At 34.7% G+C, this 14,902-nt stretch overlaps 1 protein-coding gene across 6 annotated transcripts in view; it reads right to left on the minus strand.

Moving 5' to 3' along the window:
- DNAJC24 (DnaJ heat shock protein family (Hsp40) member C24) overlaps window positions 1-14,902 on the minus strand; it is a 60,709-nt gene that overhangs the window by 8,412 nt on the left and 37,395 nt on the right. For 5 of the 6 annotated variants that reach the window (XM_008003076.3, XM_008003061.3, XM_008003057.3 and 2 more), the window contains exons 3-4: window positions 14,747-14,885; window positions 3,329-3,397 (exon numbers count right to left, since the gene is read on the minus strand). In XM_008003076.3, the coding sequence (XP_008001267.1) occupies window positions 3,329-3,397; window positions 14,747-14,885 (208 nt within the window). Of the gene's footprint in view, window positions 1-906; window positions 2,848-3,328; window positions 3,398-14,746; window positions 14,886-14,902 lie in introns of those variants that run through there. The other variant, XM_008003085.3, reaches the window with a different exon arrangement.

Below are 14,902 nucleotides of genomic sequence, written 5' to 3' on the forward strand. Positions count from 1 at the left end.
CATGAACCAACAAAATGCTGAAGTTAGATGCCCAAAGGAGGCAATACAGTGCAATACTTAGGCTCCTAATCGTGGAAATTTTAAGTGTGTCATTTTCCTGGGAAGTTGAAATGCTTGTGCCCTTTGACTTAAAGAATCTCTGATCCATTGGTCATTCCATTTTACTGTCTCTGAGAAGTAACTGTCAAAGGAAAATAACTTATCAATCACATTATTTTACCACCATCATAATTGATTATTAGAAAATAAGTCTCAAAGGACTCATGATTTCATACAATCAAATATCTTCATTCAATTATCAAATTTGATTAATACTTAGATCATATCATATGTAGTTTAAAAAAGCAAAATTCAACTGCCTTGTACCTGCTCTCTTACAAGTTCAGCCTTGGAAAAACTGGCAATTAAATAAGCTAACTTTATGTGTTTTCTTTTTTAATCAGTAAGGAAAATGAATTCATTCACCTAATCCAGCTTTTTTTTCTTTACCACAATGCCTTTGTTCTCCATACAGAAAAATAATTTAATCTTGAATTCAAAATGCAGACATCTTCCCTAAGCCAACATCTACGTACTAGAGCATGTTCTGAAAGTGAATTTTTTAATTATTAAATTGTCTAAAAATGTACGTATTCTAACCATTGATTTTCCTAAGCTAAATCTCCCCCTACCCCCTTGTTTTTTTACCACCTCAGTGAACACTGGAAAACAATTTGAGTTGACATGTTCTTGGTAAATGACACAGAGGACACCATGGGCTACTGTGGAGTTTTGTCATAGATGACTCCAAATAATGCTCACTAAAAATTCACATCTTGTAAAAGTTCTATTATTATTATACCATCAAGCTTTTAACCAGGTGATAACTTTTACAGAAACCATCATTTTAAATACTCTGAATGACGGCCAACAAAATGACCAAGCCGTATAACGACTAAGGGTGAAGATTAGCTTCAATATCTGCACAACTCACATATGCCTTTTAAGCATAATAAAAAGGATCATTTCATACTGCCCTTTGATCAGGCAACCAACAATTTGGCTGTGTCTATCCTATAGGGTTTCATGAACTTTTCTCCTGTTTCAGATCTTCACTTTCCACAGCTATTCAGAAAATGATCCTAAAGGGGATCTTTAAACAAATTTTTCCTTTCCTAGTTGATCACACTTTTTATTTAATTTCATCTGCCAAAATTTCTCTTTTTAATTGGGAAAAAAAAATCAAAACTTCTATGATTTGTTTTTAAATATTCCTACAAGAATAATGGTTTCATGTAGCTCTTGCTTGGTATTTTCTCTCATTAAGATTAGAATTATTTCCATCTTTAGTTATAAAAACCTAAGCGTCTAAGTGCATCCTATACTTTTAAGATTAACTATCTGCTTATTACTAATTCATTGGCTATGGGTTGGATTCTTCTATATCTTCTTTACTGTCAAGTTTACTTTAGGGAGTTCCAGGGGCAATAACACATTGATGATAACGCTTGATGATTTTTTGTTGTACATTTCCTTCTATATGTTAGCATTTTCACTTGTATCAGAAAGTCCATGTATTTATTGACCAGACAGATGCTTAAGCCACTAATCCATATTATGTTTCTTCCTTTTCTTTTTAAAAGTTTATATGTGTATATATATATATACACACACATATATATATATATAATTTTTTGTACACATGTGGTCTTGCTATTTTTTTGCTTTGTTTTGTTTTTATTTTTTATTTTTCCTACTCTCACAATCTGTTCTCAGAGTCTTCCTATGTTGCCCAGGCTGGTCTCAAACTCCTGACCTCTGTGATTCTCCAAACTCAGACTCCCAAAGTGCTGGGATTCCAGGCTCCCAGCCCGTATTCTCATGTTAAATTAAGATCTTAACATTATATTGTTATATATTTAAAAGGGAAAAAAAATTATACAAACCATTTTTCAGTATTTTCACATTATCATATAAAATATATTACCCATATCGACTATAGCAAGAACTAATTTAATAAGACATTAAACACATACAAACATACATATACATACCAATTGATAAGGAGACAAACTATATTTTCAAAACATACTTAGTCTCCTTGAAGTCTGTGTATTTGGAAAAAAATAAAAAGTGTATGTGTATATATACATATGTGCATATATATTGTTTTAGTTAGGCAAGTCTCCCTGATAAATGACATGTTCTAGAGTGTCCCTTCCACAAACTAGCAGTGAAAAGTCTGTGTCACTAGTGTATTGTTTTCACAGTATTTCTTCCTGTTTACTCTAAAGAGGCTGTCACCATCACTAGGAGCCCCAGTTATACAAAACCTCAACTTTACCAATGATTCACTGAATTTCTACTCTAGGATTTCACTTGAGGGGTTGGGGGCAGAATGGTCCCAGAGGCAAAGATGTGATTCCCTTTCTAAGTTAATATGGCTTGTGACCCACATCTTAGGGGCACTAAGTTAAGAATTTGCCATTTAAAAAGTAAATTTGGTTTCAGATGGCTCTGTTTTTATCTTCTACCTATCCACACTCATTAGTAGATTTTTATAAACCTTGAGGGAATTTGTACTTCATGCTGCACAATAAGGTTAAAGGGTTAAGAGTATCTAAAGATTCTAGGAAATGGTAAGATTTTCTTCATTTACCCAGAGAAACAAGTAAGTATGGTACTCATGGCTTCCGTTTAGTAAAGGGTGTTTCCCAATTTAATGATGTCTAACCAGAACAATTCAAGGAACCATCAGAAGAATGGGAAAACTACATTGGATTTAAGTTCTAAAATTTTAATAACAGAAAAGCAAAAAAGACATGACTTCGTGTTGCATCAAGGGAAATGGCAGATATTCTTTTCTTCCTACAAGACAATCAGTATGTGAGAGTTAAAAAAAAAAAGCCTCTTAAAAGCCCTGCCCTGACAGTTTATGATTATATATAAAGGGAAAATAAAAATTCTAAGAGGAATTCATCTTGTCAACATTAAAAGGAATGAAAAAAAAACTATCTTGTTTGACATTATTTACCATATTACAATATTACATAGACAGTAATGCAAAAACTGAAGTAAAAAACACGACAAAAAACTCTTATGAAACTTTATGTTCCTAACATCTAATTAGAATATAAAAATAACTGGAAATGAGTCACATAGGAGGATATCAGTCAATAAATAAAGTTTAGAATTAAACAGAAATACTCCAAACAGAAATACCACATATATGTAGAAAGCCACACTATTATTTCTTTTTAAGATTTCCAAATGTCCAATGAGTTTTTTTTTTCTTATAGAAAATTCCTAATTTTTTTAATGTTGTCAGAAGAAAAAAAAAAATTCCAACCTTCATTCCAAGACATTTCTTCAAGATATACTTGAGCATCTACTGGTCCTATATTTCTTAGATCATCTTCTGTAAAATATAAAACATGACACTTAATTGTAAAGCATGATACTTTAGTTGTAACCTTGAAGAATGCTAAAAAGGCAACGCCAGCCTGGTCACTACAATTCTAACTTACCTATCACTTAAAAATTTAGCCTAGTACTTTTGACAGTAGTGTTAAAGTAACCTGACTTTAGCTGACTGAAAAATCTAGAACATACCATTTCTTATACATTTTAAGTCAAAATCAATCCCATTTTTCACAACCATGCAACATGGAAAAGCATGAAGTTAATTCTGGTGATTCTTTGCAATCAACTAGTGACTTCTATTTTGTAAGCAGTAGGGAAATGTATTTTGTTTGTTTGGCTTTTGTCAGATAAACTAGCTAAGAAAGCAGTGTGGAGTTGGATAAAAATAACTATCTGAACCTTAGTTGTAATATTTTACTAACTTTCTAACATTAGGTGTATCGGTTAGTTCATCTCTAAAACAGCAGTTATGTCTTCTTTTCTGCTTCAGGAGGGTTGCTGTTGACTGAATTGTGTCCCCCTCAAATTAATATGTTGAAGCCTTAACCCATAATTTGACTGTTCTTAGACATAGAGCTTTTAGGAGGTAATTAAGGTTAAATGGAGTCATAAAAGTGGGGTTCTAATCCAGTAGGACTGGTGGCCTTAAAGGGAAGGGATTAGAGAACGATCTCTTTCCACATGCACCCACACATACAGGAAGGAGCATATGAAGGCACAGCAAGAAGGAGGCTGTCTGCAAGCCAGGAAAACAGCCCTCATCAGAAACCGAGTGAACCAGCACCTCGATCTTGGACTTGCTAGCCTCCAGAACTGTGAGAAATACATTTTGTTTATGCCACCCAGTCTATGGTACTTTGTTATGGCAGCTGAGGCAGACTAATAGAAAGGTGTTCTCCATGTCAAATGAGATCAGACTAAAAGTGCTTTAAAAAATACTGCTGTATCCAAATGTAAAAGGCTATTAATCATTTTACATTTGATTGTTTGCAAGAGATTAAGTAACTTAAAGGAATATTTATTTCAGTATTTCAGTAACCCCACAACACAAATGTATTGTGTTGATGTTCTATTGCTGTTTCCTGGTCCAAAGTTTTTGTTGCAGACTAAAGGTCCGAGGAAGCCTGGAATTCCACCTACAGTTTGTAACAGGAGCATCTACTCTCTTGCTTAAAACAAGTGTTCTTTGGGTCAAAAATGGCAGCCAAAGATGGGAAGCATTTGTCTTTGTTTTAAAAGGCATGTTATATTTCCTGTATGCTTGTATTGTTGTTCTAGAAGTAAATAATTTAAAAAAAGAAGAAAAAAGAAAAACAAAACAAAACAAAAAACCCTACTAAAATCCACTCCCCACCCCAATAAAATTTTCTTTAGCTGTCTCACTAGTCTCTTGTTCACTTGCTGAAAATGCTTCCCTTTGTTCTGTGATGTGAATGCCCTCAATTTAATTATATTTAGTAACTGCCTGTTCAAAATTGATTAGTGAGTTACATAATTTTAAAATAGATAAAAAGGTTATACAATATTGTGAACTCACCATGGTTTTCTATTAAAGTATGTCAGGTATTATACCACTTCATATTTACTGGGTACCAGTAGTCTATTAGACTGTCCCTAAAATCCAAAGATAAGGATTCTGCCTAGTGGTCAGAGATAGTTCCTCCATCTCTGTATGTCTACTGAATAGCTTATGCAGAATCTATCTGTATGCTAAGTAATTTCTGAACAAAACAATTTAATTCCACACTCTATGTAAAGTACAGTAGGCTATATGCTATTCAGATATTCCTAATTTTAAAAAATTCTATCTAAAATTCTCATGAGTGGGGACAAAAATCTTAATCACATTTTCATTTCTTACTCAGAAGGACCAGGGTTGTTTGCTAGAATTGGGAGATTAAACAGTTTCAGATTTGAGGAATGGGGGTAATAACTGGCATTTAACAAATCCTATTTAGGGGAAAAACAGGTATACATTTCTAACGAAGCCACCTGTATTCCAGGGTATCTTATAGACATTTTAAGAAATTTTGAAATCAATCAAAGCAAATCAGACAAGACAGAAATAATGACAAGATGAATCAGCTTTCTTAATCTAACCTATCTTGAACCCCTGTAATATATTAATTGTACAAAAAGAACCCATTCATATATATTCCATGATGCCATTTTTTATTTAAAAATAATAAATTAGAAATGACTTGCAAATATAACTGCCAATCTACTGGGAAGCTATTGTTCTTCACACATAGTTACTATTTCATGTGCAACCCTTTCTATTATTCTACCTACTCAAAAAAGTGGCCTTTTCAGTTTTATTACTATGTTTTCTTCATCTCTATGCATAGGAACTTTAGAGTAGCTACCTATTTCTTGGTTGAAAAGTTAGCTTAGACCATATCTCATGGTAAATATGAAAAGAGAATACACAAAAATGGTTAGTACCTTGCCCAAGAGTATATTAAAACATTTTCATATTCTGTGGCTGTTTAAACATCTGTATGTTGACCTGATTATTCAGTACCATGGGCACAAACAGCCCAGGTTCCTATAGGGATTCTGGTTTTAAAAAACTAGTATCTGACAAAAAATATAACACACTGTATGATTACCCGTTACACAAAATGTAACTGGCAAAACTACCCTATGATGGTGGGGGAAATGAGGAGTTAGTGGTAACTGGAAGAAGTCATAAGAGGCTTTCTGGGTCAGACACTGTGGCTCACGCCTGTAATCCCAGCACTTTGGGAGGCCGAGGCAGGTGGATCACCTGAGGTCAGGAGTTTGAGACCAGCCTGACCAATATGGTGAAACCCCATCTCTACTAAAAATACAAAAATTAGCCAGGCATGGTGGTGTGCGCCTGTAGTCCTAGCTACTAGGGAGGCTGAGACGGGAGAAATGCTTGAACCCAGGAGGCAGAGGTTGCAGTGAGCCGAGATCGCACCATTGCACTCCAGCCTGGGTGACACAGTGAGACTCCATCTCAAAAAACAGACAAAAAAACAAAACCAGAGGCTTTCTGGTTAAATGGGTGTGTTCACTGTGAAATCCATCAAGCTATACACTTAGATTTATGCACTTCTCTGTAAGGATTAAATTTTTAAAAGTTTTAAAGGTAGTATGTTGAGACTCTAAGTGGCTACATTTTTAAATAGAAATAAGAAAAGGAGAAAGAAGAAACTCAAGAAGGTGTATATTCTTTGAAAGGATGGTAATCTAACAATTTCTGAAAAAGGCGAGGGGTGATTAACTCGGGAAAATTGGATCCCTGGAGAACTGTATAATGAGCAGACGTGGTACACACAAGTAAAAGGTGAATCTAAATGTGGGCGGTGGGGGGTGACCAAGATCCTTTGTTGAGAGGCAGGTGTCCAGGGATGGGGCAACAGCAAATTCCCTCTCCTCAAACCCCACTACAATTACAAAGAAGGAGCACAAACAAATCAATGTTTTTTTTCTTTTTAAACAATGATCTCTGCTTGTCCACCATTGTGGTTATAATTAAAAAACTTAATTCTTCCCCATCCTCTAAAGTAACTTACAGGAACCCTGTAATTAGCTTTAATAATTGTCCACTAATCAGGCATGGCATTTTCAAAACAGATAAGTTAGTTTTCTTTTGTAGTATTACATAAATATTTTTCTCTTGTAATAAAACATTTTAATAGGTATCTAGAAAGGTAAATCCTATCTCCTAAAGTTCCCCTGTTAACATGACACTACTAAAAGGCTTGAGAAAACAAAAACTGATTTAGAGAGTGATTTAATTAAATGAACAGATCCAAGATATTAAATTTGGAATTTTTGATATAGAATGGTAGTAAGCATTTTGAAACAAAATACAGCCATTTGGAAATAAAAAGCATTGTCTAGCATGTGGTATACTCTTATAGTGAGTCCAGTGATACTAAATGATTGCTGATTCTTTTGAAGTAAATGGGTTCAACTTTTTCTAAGGTATCTAGGAACATTAAGGTCTGTTCATACCCTGTGCTGTGCTCACAAGCTTAGCCAAATATGGAAACAAGAAAAACTTCCAAATCTATTTACATACAGAAGTCAGTACATTATAAAGAGAGGTTCTTGAGAAATCTAATGTTAAAATCAAATAATGTATGTGCTTACTTGAAAAAGAATCTTTCAACCTTTAGAAGTATAGGCCCTTCTGACCTTGTGTTCTATTGGATTTGTCTGACAACAAGAGGTGAAAGAATTCTGTGGCTCCATTGTCTCAACAGTGGGATCTAAGAAAACACTGGCAGGACTCATCAGAGAGGTTTATGAGCCTGCAATTCAAAGAGATTAAAAGGGAAATCTACGGAGATTCTTTCACACTGAAGAATAACATTAAATAACTATTAGCAGCTTGGTTCAGTAAAGCTTACTAGAGCTCTCGCTGGGTCATTCACAACTTTCTAAAAGAGGAAAGGTTTTTTTTCAGCTCCATTTGGGAATCAATAAATATTTCTTACTTCTTACAAGACAATGGAATTCCTGTCTTTTTAAGCTTCCTTCTAATGATAGTAAAATTTCTAAAACAACTCTTTGTTTCATGCCTAAATAATTACACATCCTAATCCCAGGAAACCTTTTCTATCTGTAGTTACAATTTAAAAAATAAAGTAAAAATAAAAAATAAATAACAGCAACAAAAAACTACAGGGGAGAGAAATTTAACTTTATTCATGATGGCAGAGATATTTCAAAGTCTCATCCAACCCCATACTGGCCAAAAGATCAAATCCACCTGCAGCTCTGTCCATATTACTCATGTGTGGCAGTGCCACGCTATTCACATGATCACCACATCCCCACCATGCTCTCAGTTAGCAATTAGTCCGCTGTGTTTATTTTTAGGCTATTTCAAGTGTTTAAAGTTTATTTCACACTTAAAGACATTGGTGTGTAAGTTAAAAATAAACAGCAGTTTTTCCTTTAGGTCTAATTGAGTATCTTGCTGTCTTAAAACCAAGTAATTTAATTTTAAACCATCACTTCATTCTTAAAGAACACTTCACTATACATAATTAAATTTTTTATGTAGGAAGTAACTTGAACATAATCAGTTTCCCTGTCTTTAACATGTCTCTGCTCTTGAAAAATTCTCTACCTTGATAAGAGATTGAGAAACAGGCAACATTTAATTTGAAGCCTGTTCTTTAAGTCATAAACCCTATAATCCTTTCCCAGATGAATCTGAAGAGTCATTATTACAAGGCTTTCCACACTGAAGAAAAACTACAAACTTGGAACCTGATTATGAACTTGAATAACTGTGGAGATTTTATAAACTGTAGGTAAACCCAGTGTTCACTGAAGGTACCAAATGAAACCCAGAAACTGATTTCCTTCTGCTAGAAAACACGTAAAAGAGTAGCAGCAGGCCTGGTCTCTTGTTCTGACCCTCAAATATCACTCGTACGTGACTATCTGGAACTACAAATAGTAGATTGTACACAACTCATACAAAATAGTGACTGAGAAAAAATGGCTTTGAATTCCCCTCGATCAACTACTTTATGTGACCTTAGTCAAATTACTAAACCTGAAAAACAGATATTCTCTGAAAAACAGATATTAATATCTTCCTCACAAGGTTGTTAAACAATGTTTAAAAGAACTACCACAGTTCTATTGCTTAATAAAAATGACAGTTATTTTTAAACTACTGTTATCTCTCAGTGTTTGTGTTGAACTATCTATACCAGACCATAAGAAAATGACTAAAAACCAATCCATTATTAGCAGGACAAAAATACCTCAAGTATCACAGCGTAGGAAAGCAACTCCTGACTTTGGATTTATAAGTGTTGAAGTCTGATGTACTTTGCTATTGTATGACTCATTTTTATCAAAGTCACAGCCTATATAATTATTCAGCCCTTCCAAAATATCAAACATAGAACCAAATGATAGGAACTAGATGAAAACAAGTTCAAAATAATTCTGTGGTTTTAGTTCAGAGGGCACAAATGATGATGGATTAGAGTATCAGAAGGCTCTGGTGGGTGGTAGGGAGTTGGGGGTAGGGGAGATGGAAGGACCCAAGTTGAACCTTGAACAAAGAATAAGAATCAGAACAGGAGGGTGGTTCTGATTAATAACAAACAGTATAAACAGATGTGTGTCTAGGAGCCCCTAAATGGACCAGGGGACAAAATTCACATTAGGTTTGAAATAGGTAATAAGTCGGAAAAAATAGCAGGGACAAGCTTAAAAGCTTCTGTGCCATTTAAATTCCAAGTGAATGGGTAGGTGTTATTTTGGGAGGGTGCAGAGTTATAAATGTTCTTAAATAGAGGTGTGAGAATAAAGAAAGCTGCTAGATCAATCAAAATGTAAAGTACTGTGGGAGAAGGCAGTAATAGAGAATGGAAGGCCAATTAGCGGATATGGAAATAATCTGGGTATGTTTTATAATCTGGGGATGGACTACTGTGGTAGCTGTGAGAATAAAAGCTCACACAGGGGAAACAACATTAAAAAAGAACAAATGTCAACTGGCATTTCTGATTCATTGACTGTAACCAGAGCAAAGTAGAAGTAAACAGAGTGTAATATGAAGCCAAGGTTGAGGAAAAAATAAGAAAGGTGACTTAGTCAGTCTTGATTTTGGACCCACTGATTTCAATTGGGTCAAGTAACCAAGTGGAAGTTGGGAGAGAGGTTAAAGTTGGAAACAAAACTTCCTAAAATCTTAGACTTCTCCATTATTAAATCAGAACTCTCAAGTCTGTTCAAGTGTCCCAGAATTATAACTATAATCTTGCCCATAGGTTTCTATAGCATTATTTGAAAGTAGCCAAACTTTTACTCAAAACCAATGAAAAATGATCCTAAAATACATTTTCATTGCACAAACAGTTATTTGCATTCAAGTAAAAGTAGCAAGTAGTGTGAGTAGTCATCTTGCAACAAGTAAGTTGGGGCGAGGGAACCTGCACAGAAAGTTTTATCTATACTGTCTTCTCCCACTCAAGATAAAGCCAGTCCCCAATTGTCGAGATGGATTTTCTGCATCATTTCACATACTTATTTTTCTCAGAAACGGTCACCAAAAAAACATACCCCCGATGCTTATCTTCCACGTTTTACCTGAAGCAAATTTTTACAACCAATTTTGAAATTCCTAAAATCAAATGGAAATATTATGACCATAAATGGACCCTAATCTCACTAATTCAAGTATTTTGTAAGGGTCAGCTTTAGGACACAATTTCACAAATATCCACTGGCCTTAAGTTATTATTCCTAACAGTTAACCAAAATTTATATTATCTACATATTTCCCTCTTACGGAGTTTCTATAACACTAACATGCTTTTCAGGAAGGATTCTTATTTTGAGTTTAAGAAATTACATGTTGATGTATCTGACACATGTTGGTGGGGTTTTAAGGTATGTTCCTCATTTGTTTTAAGATTTGCTTATCTTCCATTCCATTTATTTGCTTATCTTTCCAAATATTTATCGTAATAAAGGGATGGAGTAAATTGTGTAATACAAACCAGAAATGACCTCTTGTCCTAAGCAGAGCAGCTGATTAGCTTTGAGCAAAGGCACACTCACTTTACAATATCTGGCCCAATCCCCTCTGAGCCACGCTGTTTTGGGTATCCAATTATGTAGAGTGAAGGTTCCACCTTACCAAAATAATTCACTAACAGAGTACTAAGATATATCCTAATATAAAATAATGTATCAGCAAGGATTCCAAACACAATCTATTCTTTTAAACATTATTTAATCTGATTAACTGTATTTGAAGGTTTGCTACTCTTCAGATGACAGAGAAGTACTTAACTCATAAGCTGTGTCACTCTATAGAGCCACTAAGACATCAGGGATCTGTGACTTTCACATTACAAAGCTACTGAATCATGACAACCATTATTTTCCCATGATATAATTCTGATGTGTTTTTAATGTGCTTAATATATAAGGACCACTCCCCACAAGATTTACAAAGGCAACAAAATCTACTCAACAGGTATTATTCATGTGAACATTTTATAAATCCTGAAAGGGTTTTCCAAAGTGCTCATCTGGTTGAAATGCAAAGCCTAATCTTGAATAACTACATGCCTTTCTGGGGAACACTGGAAGCAGCCTTTGGAGGCATCCTCAGAAGCAATAAGGTAAATATGCCAACTAGAACTAATTGATTAAATTCACTAGTTAACATTACTTTCAAAATATATAATCTCTGGGAACTAATTATTACTCATCTTTTTCTTAAATTTACTTTTCTTCAGCCTGGCCAACATTACCCTAAAATGTCAACTAAGCATATAGAAGTAGGAATGAGGGAGAAAAAAACATATGTGCAATACTTTAGGTTATCTGTCCTGGAGTATTACTTCTTCTTTATTGGAAAGAACACATTTGATCATTTCTTTTGAGAAGCAAAGAAATACGGATGTGAAGTGTCCCTTTAAATTATCTTTTAGATAAATATGGCTGTGGGCGATATTGATGAGGCTTTCCTTAAGACAGAGCACCAACATGGAGCTGTGAAACATGAGAAAGCATTCAAGATCAGCTAATAAAGCATTTCCTACCTCCTTCTCAAGTATTACAGAGCTCAATTTTATTTTACACTGCAAATTAATGGTGGGCAGGAAACAAACATATTTAAAGCACACCCTATGAAAAGAAAGGTTTACAATGAACTATCACCACACGTAAAAAGAGTTCTGTATAACAAAGCTATTTCCATGTCTCCAGGGGGTGACACAGAAAAAAAGAGTGCTTTGACCTGGTTATAACAAACTCTCTCTCTCGGTAACCTATCCTGGTCTTTAACAAATTATTACTGTCAAAGGTTTTGCTTCCAGCAAACCTAAATCATCACTGTTAGAGAAGTTCAAGTTCATTTCCTTTTTTTTGAGGAGTCATTTTACTGAAGCTGAGTCAAGAAGAAAAAATTAATAAGAGTATTCAAAAGAAGTAACAATATGAAAGTAGGTTTATTGCAAGAGTTTTGAAAAATAGCTCTGGTATGAAAGGCTTAAAAATAGCAATTATATTTGGATACTCTTCTTACCTAAACAGTAAGTCAATCTCCATTTAAAATTGAAACAAAGTCATCTCAGTATCTGGAGCCTCTGGTAAAGGACGAAATACTTAGTACTTAAATCTGAGGTACTAAAGTGTCACGAAAAGCTGTCCTTCTAGAACAGCTAAATTCAGTAATATGCTGCCTGAAAAACTTGCAGAGCAAACTGATATTGTATAAATTCCAAACTATTTATCTGAATCATTAATCAGGTCCAACTCTCACAGTATTTAGTTGGTCTAAACTTCACTGTGACCTCATCTATGACCTACAGGAGTACCCTGTGACACAGCAGGCCACAGGTGCTTCCATTAAGAGCTTAAAAGTAGGACTCAAAGCTCAAAAGAAATCCACAGTTCTAAGGACCTTTCGAAGACAATGAAAAAGTCATGAATATGGTGATTATTTGTCTTCTGACATCTCTCAAACCTTCCTTCATGCAATTCTATGCTCACTTTTAACCTGGTTTCCTATTTCTTTCTGTTTCTGGCCTACCCCACCCTGTAGCTTCTTGAGAAAATATTTTTATGATTCGTGATCCCTCCCTACCTCTTTCTCTTTAGAAAGCAGGCTTCTAGTCAACTTCACTAATATGTTCTTAATAGTACATAGGCTGTGCAGTGGCAAAAATGTAGAGTGACATTGAAAGTATATACCCTATACTCTTTAGGGTACAATGTTGTGTGAATTATTCTTATCTCAAGCAAACTGGCATCCGATATACTAGAGACTAGTAAAGATGTGCAAAAACACATGAAAGAATCATCATCTCCAGTAGAGCGTAGTGGCTTTAGGAACATACATTTCTAACACACAACACATTCATGTGCATTAGTTTCAATTATTTCATAGAAATTATGTGAACCAAGGTTAAAAAGACACCTACGGGTAGAACTTATCAAATGAAGCCATTTCTACACTCTTTTGCAAGAAGTACAAACACACTTAAAAAATAAATACATTAGACAGATGTTCATTATGCACCCAGCAAAAGAACCCAATATTGAAGCCATTTTTGAAAATTAATCCAAATTATTTGCAAAGGTACACTCATCAGGTTCTTAATATTTAAGAAAAAATTAAGCTCATCAGTCTTTTAAAAAGTAGTACGGCCTTAGAGCTGATTACTACTATAAATAAGTCACTCTTACAAACAAATACTCCAGTACATAAACAGTTCAAGTCTTTCCACACAAAAGTATCACATACAGCCTTTAAGAAACAATTCTTTTTGGTAGAAATCCCTCTGAAAATAAATAGGGATGTCTTGCAAATGTCACTGGCCTCATCTTATAATGTTGTGTTTTAAAAATAAAGGCTTGCTTCTCAAATCAAATTTTGATAACCTTAGTGCTAACAAAGCCTCAAAATCATCTTGTGAGATCTGATGGTGTGCTACTGTAGGGCATAGGAGGGGATTCAATAAGCAACTACAGAGACAGTCAGCTTTTATCAACACATCCTAGTCAATGCTGAGCCTGATGTGCTATTGGAGAGAGCGATTGAGTGTTTTCCCCTCGGGCTGTAACTGATTATTGACTCCTCCCATTAGCATGTGGAGTGCATATTGAAGGTTCAAACACAAGGCTGAGGGACTCCTGTCCCTAGGCCAGTGCTGAAAGACAGCCTATCACTTTGTGTAACTGCAGTCTATGTGTGACAAACCTGACCTACATTTCTCTCTTTCTTTCTCACAACAGCTTGTCACTGTTTTAAGAAGTTATTTTCTAAAAAGCATAAAAGAAATGACTTTTAAAATTGCTTAGGTAATCTGCATTCCTAAAATATCATTTATACCAATCATAAGGAATAGTTTATCCTGAAGATAATCATGAAACTCAGCCTAAAATGAGCTCAAAGATAGCAGGGTGCTTTATTATGTCATCTTATATATAGTATCTTCATTTGGATTATCATTTATACTGTATAGTCTTCAAAGTACTATAATTAAAATAGTAATCCATACATATTTATTTTAATAAAAAAGTTTTTATACACATAAAGCATATTAATTAGGAATGTGTAATTAAACAGTTTTCAAATGTAATAAAAAATAGCTTTCAAGGCTTCACAAGAAGCCACATCCTAGTAGTTTTCTTAACTTCTCAATGGATACACAATAATCACTGCTAATAATAGGGCATAATTAAAAACAGTGATGGAGGGGAGGAATAAAGGCAACAACACTTGGAGCATATGCTGGAAAATGCTCCCCAGGAACGGCTGCAGAGCGTGCTTCTAAGAGTTGCCGATGTGCTGTGGCTCCTCAACACAAGTACCTACCATACCGCTGCAAGTCATACTCTCTTTTTGTCTCTTCATTTCCTAGAATTTTCCACGCTTGATCAATTTCGATGAACTTCTGTACACATTCCTTCACTGTTCCTGCTGATACATCTGTACTTTGTTTATCTGGATGATACTGCCAATCAAAAATAA

The sequence above is a fragment of the Chlorocebus sabaeus genome, chromosome 1, assembly GCF_047675955.1.
Source record: "Chlorocebus sabaeus isolate Y175 chromosome 1, mChlSab1.0.hap1, whole genome shotgun sequence".
Lineage (NCBI taxonomy): Eukaryota > Metazoa > Chordata > Mammalia > Primates > Cercopithecidae > Chlorocebus > Chlorocebus sabaeus.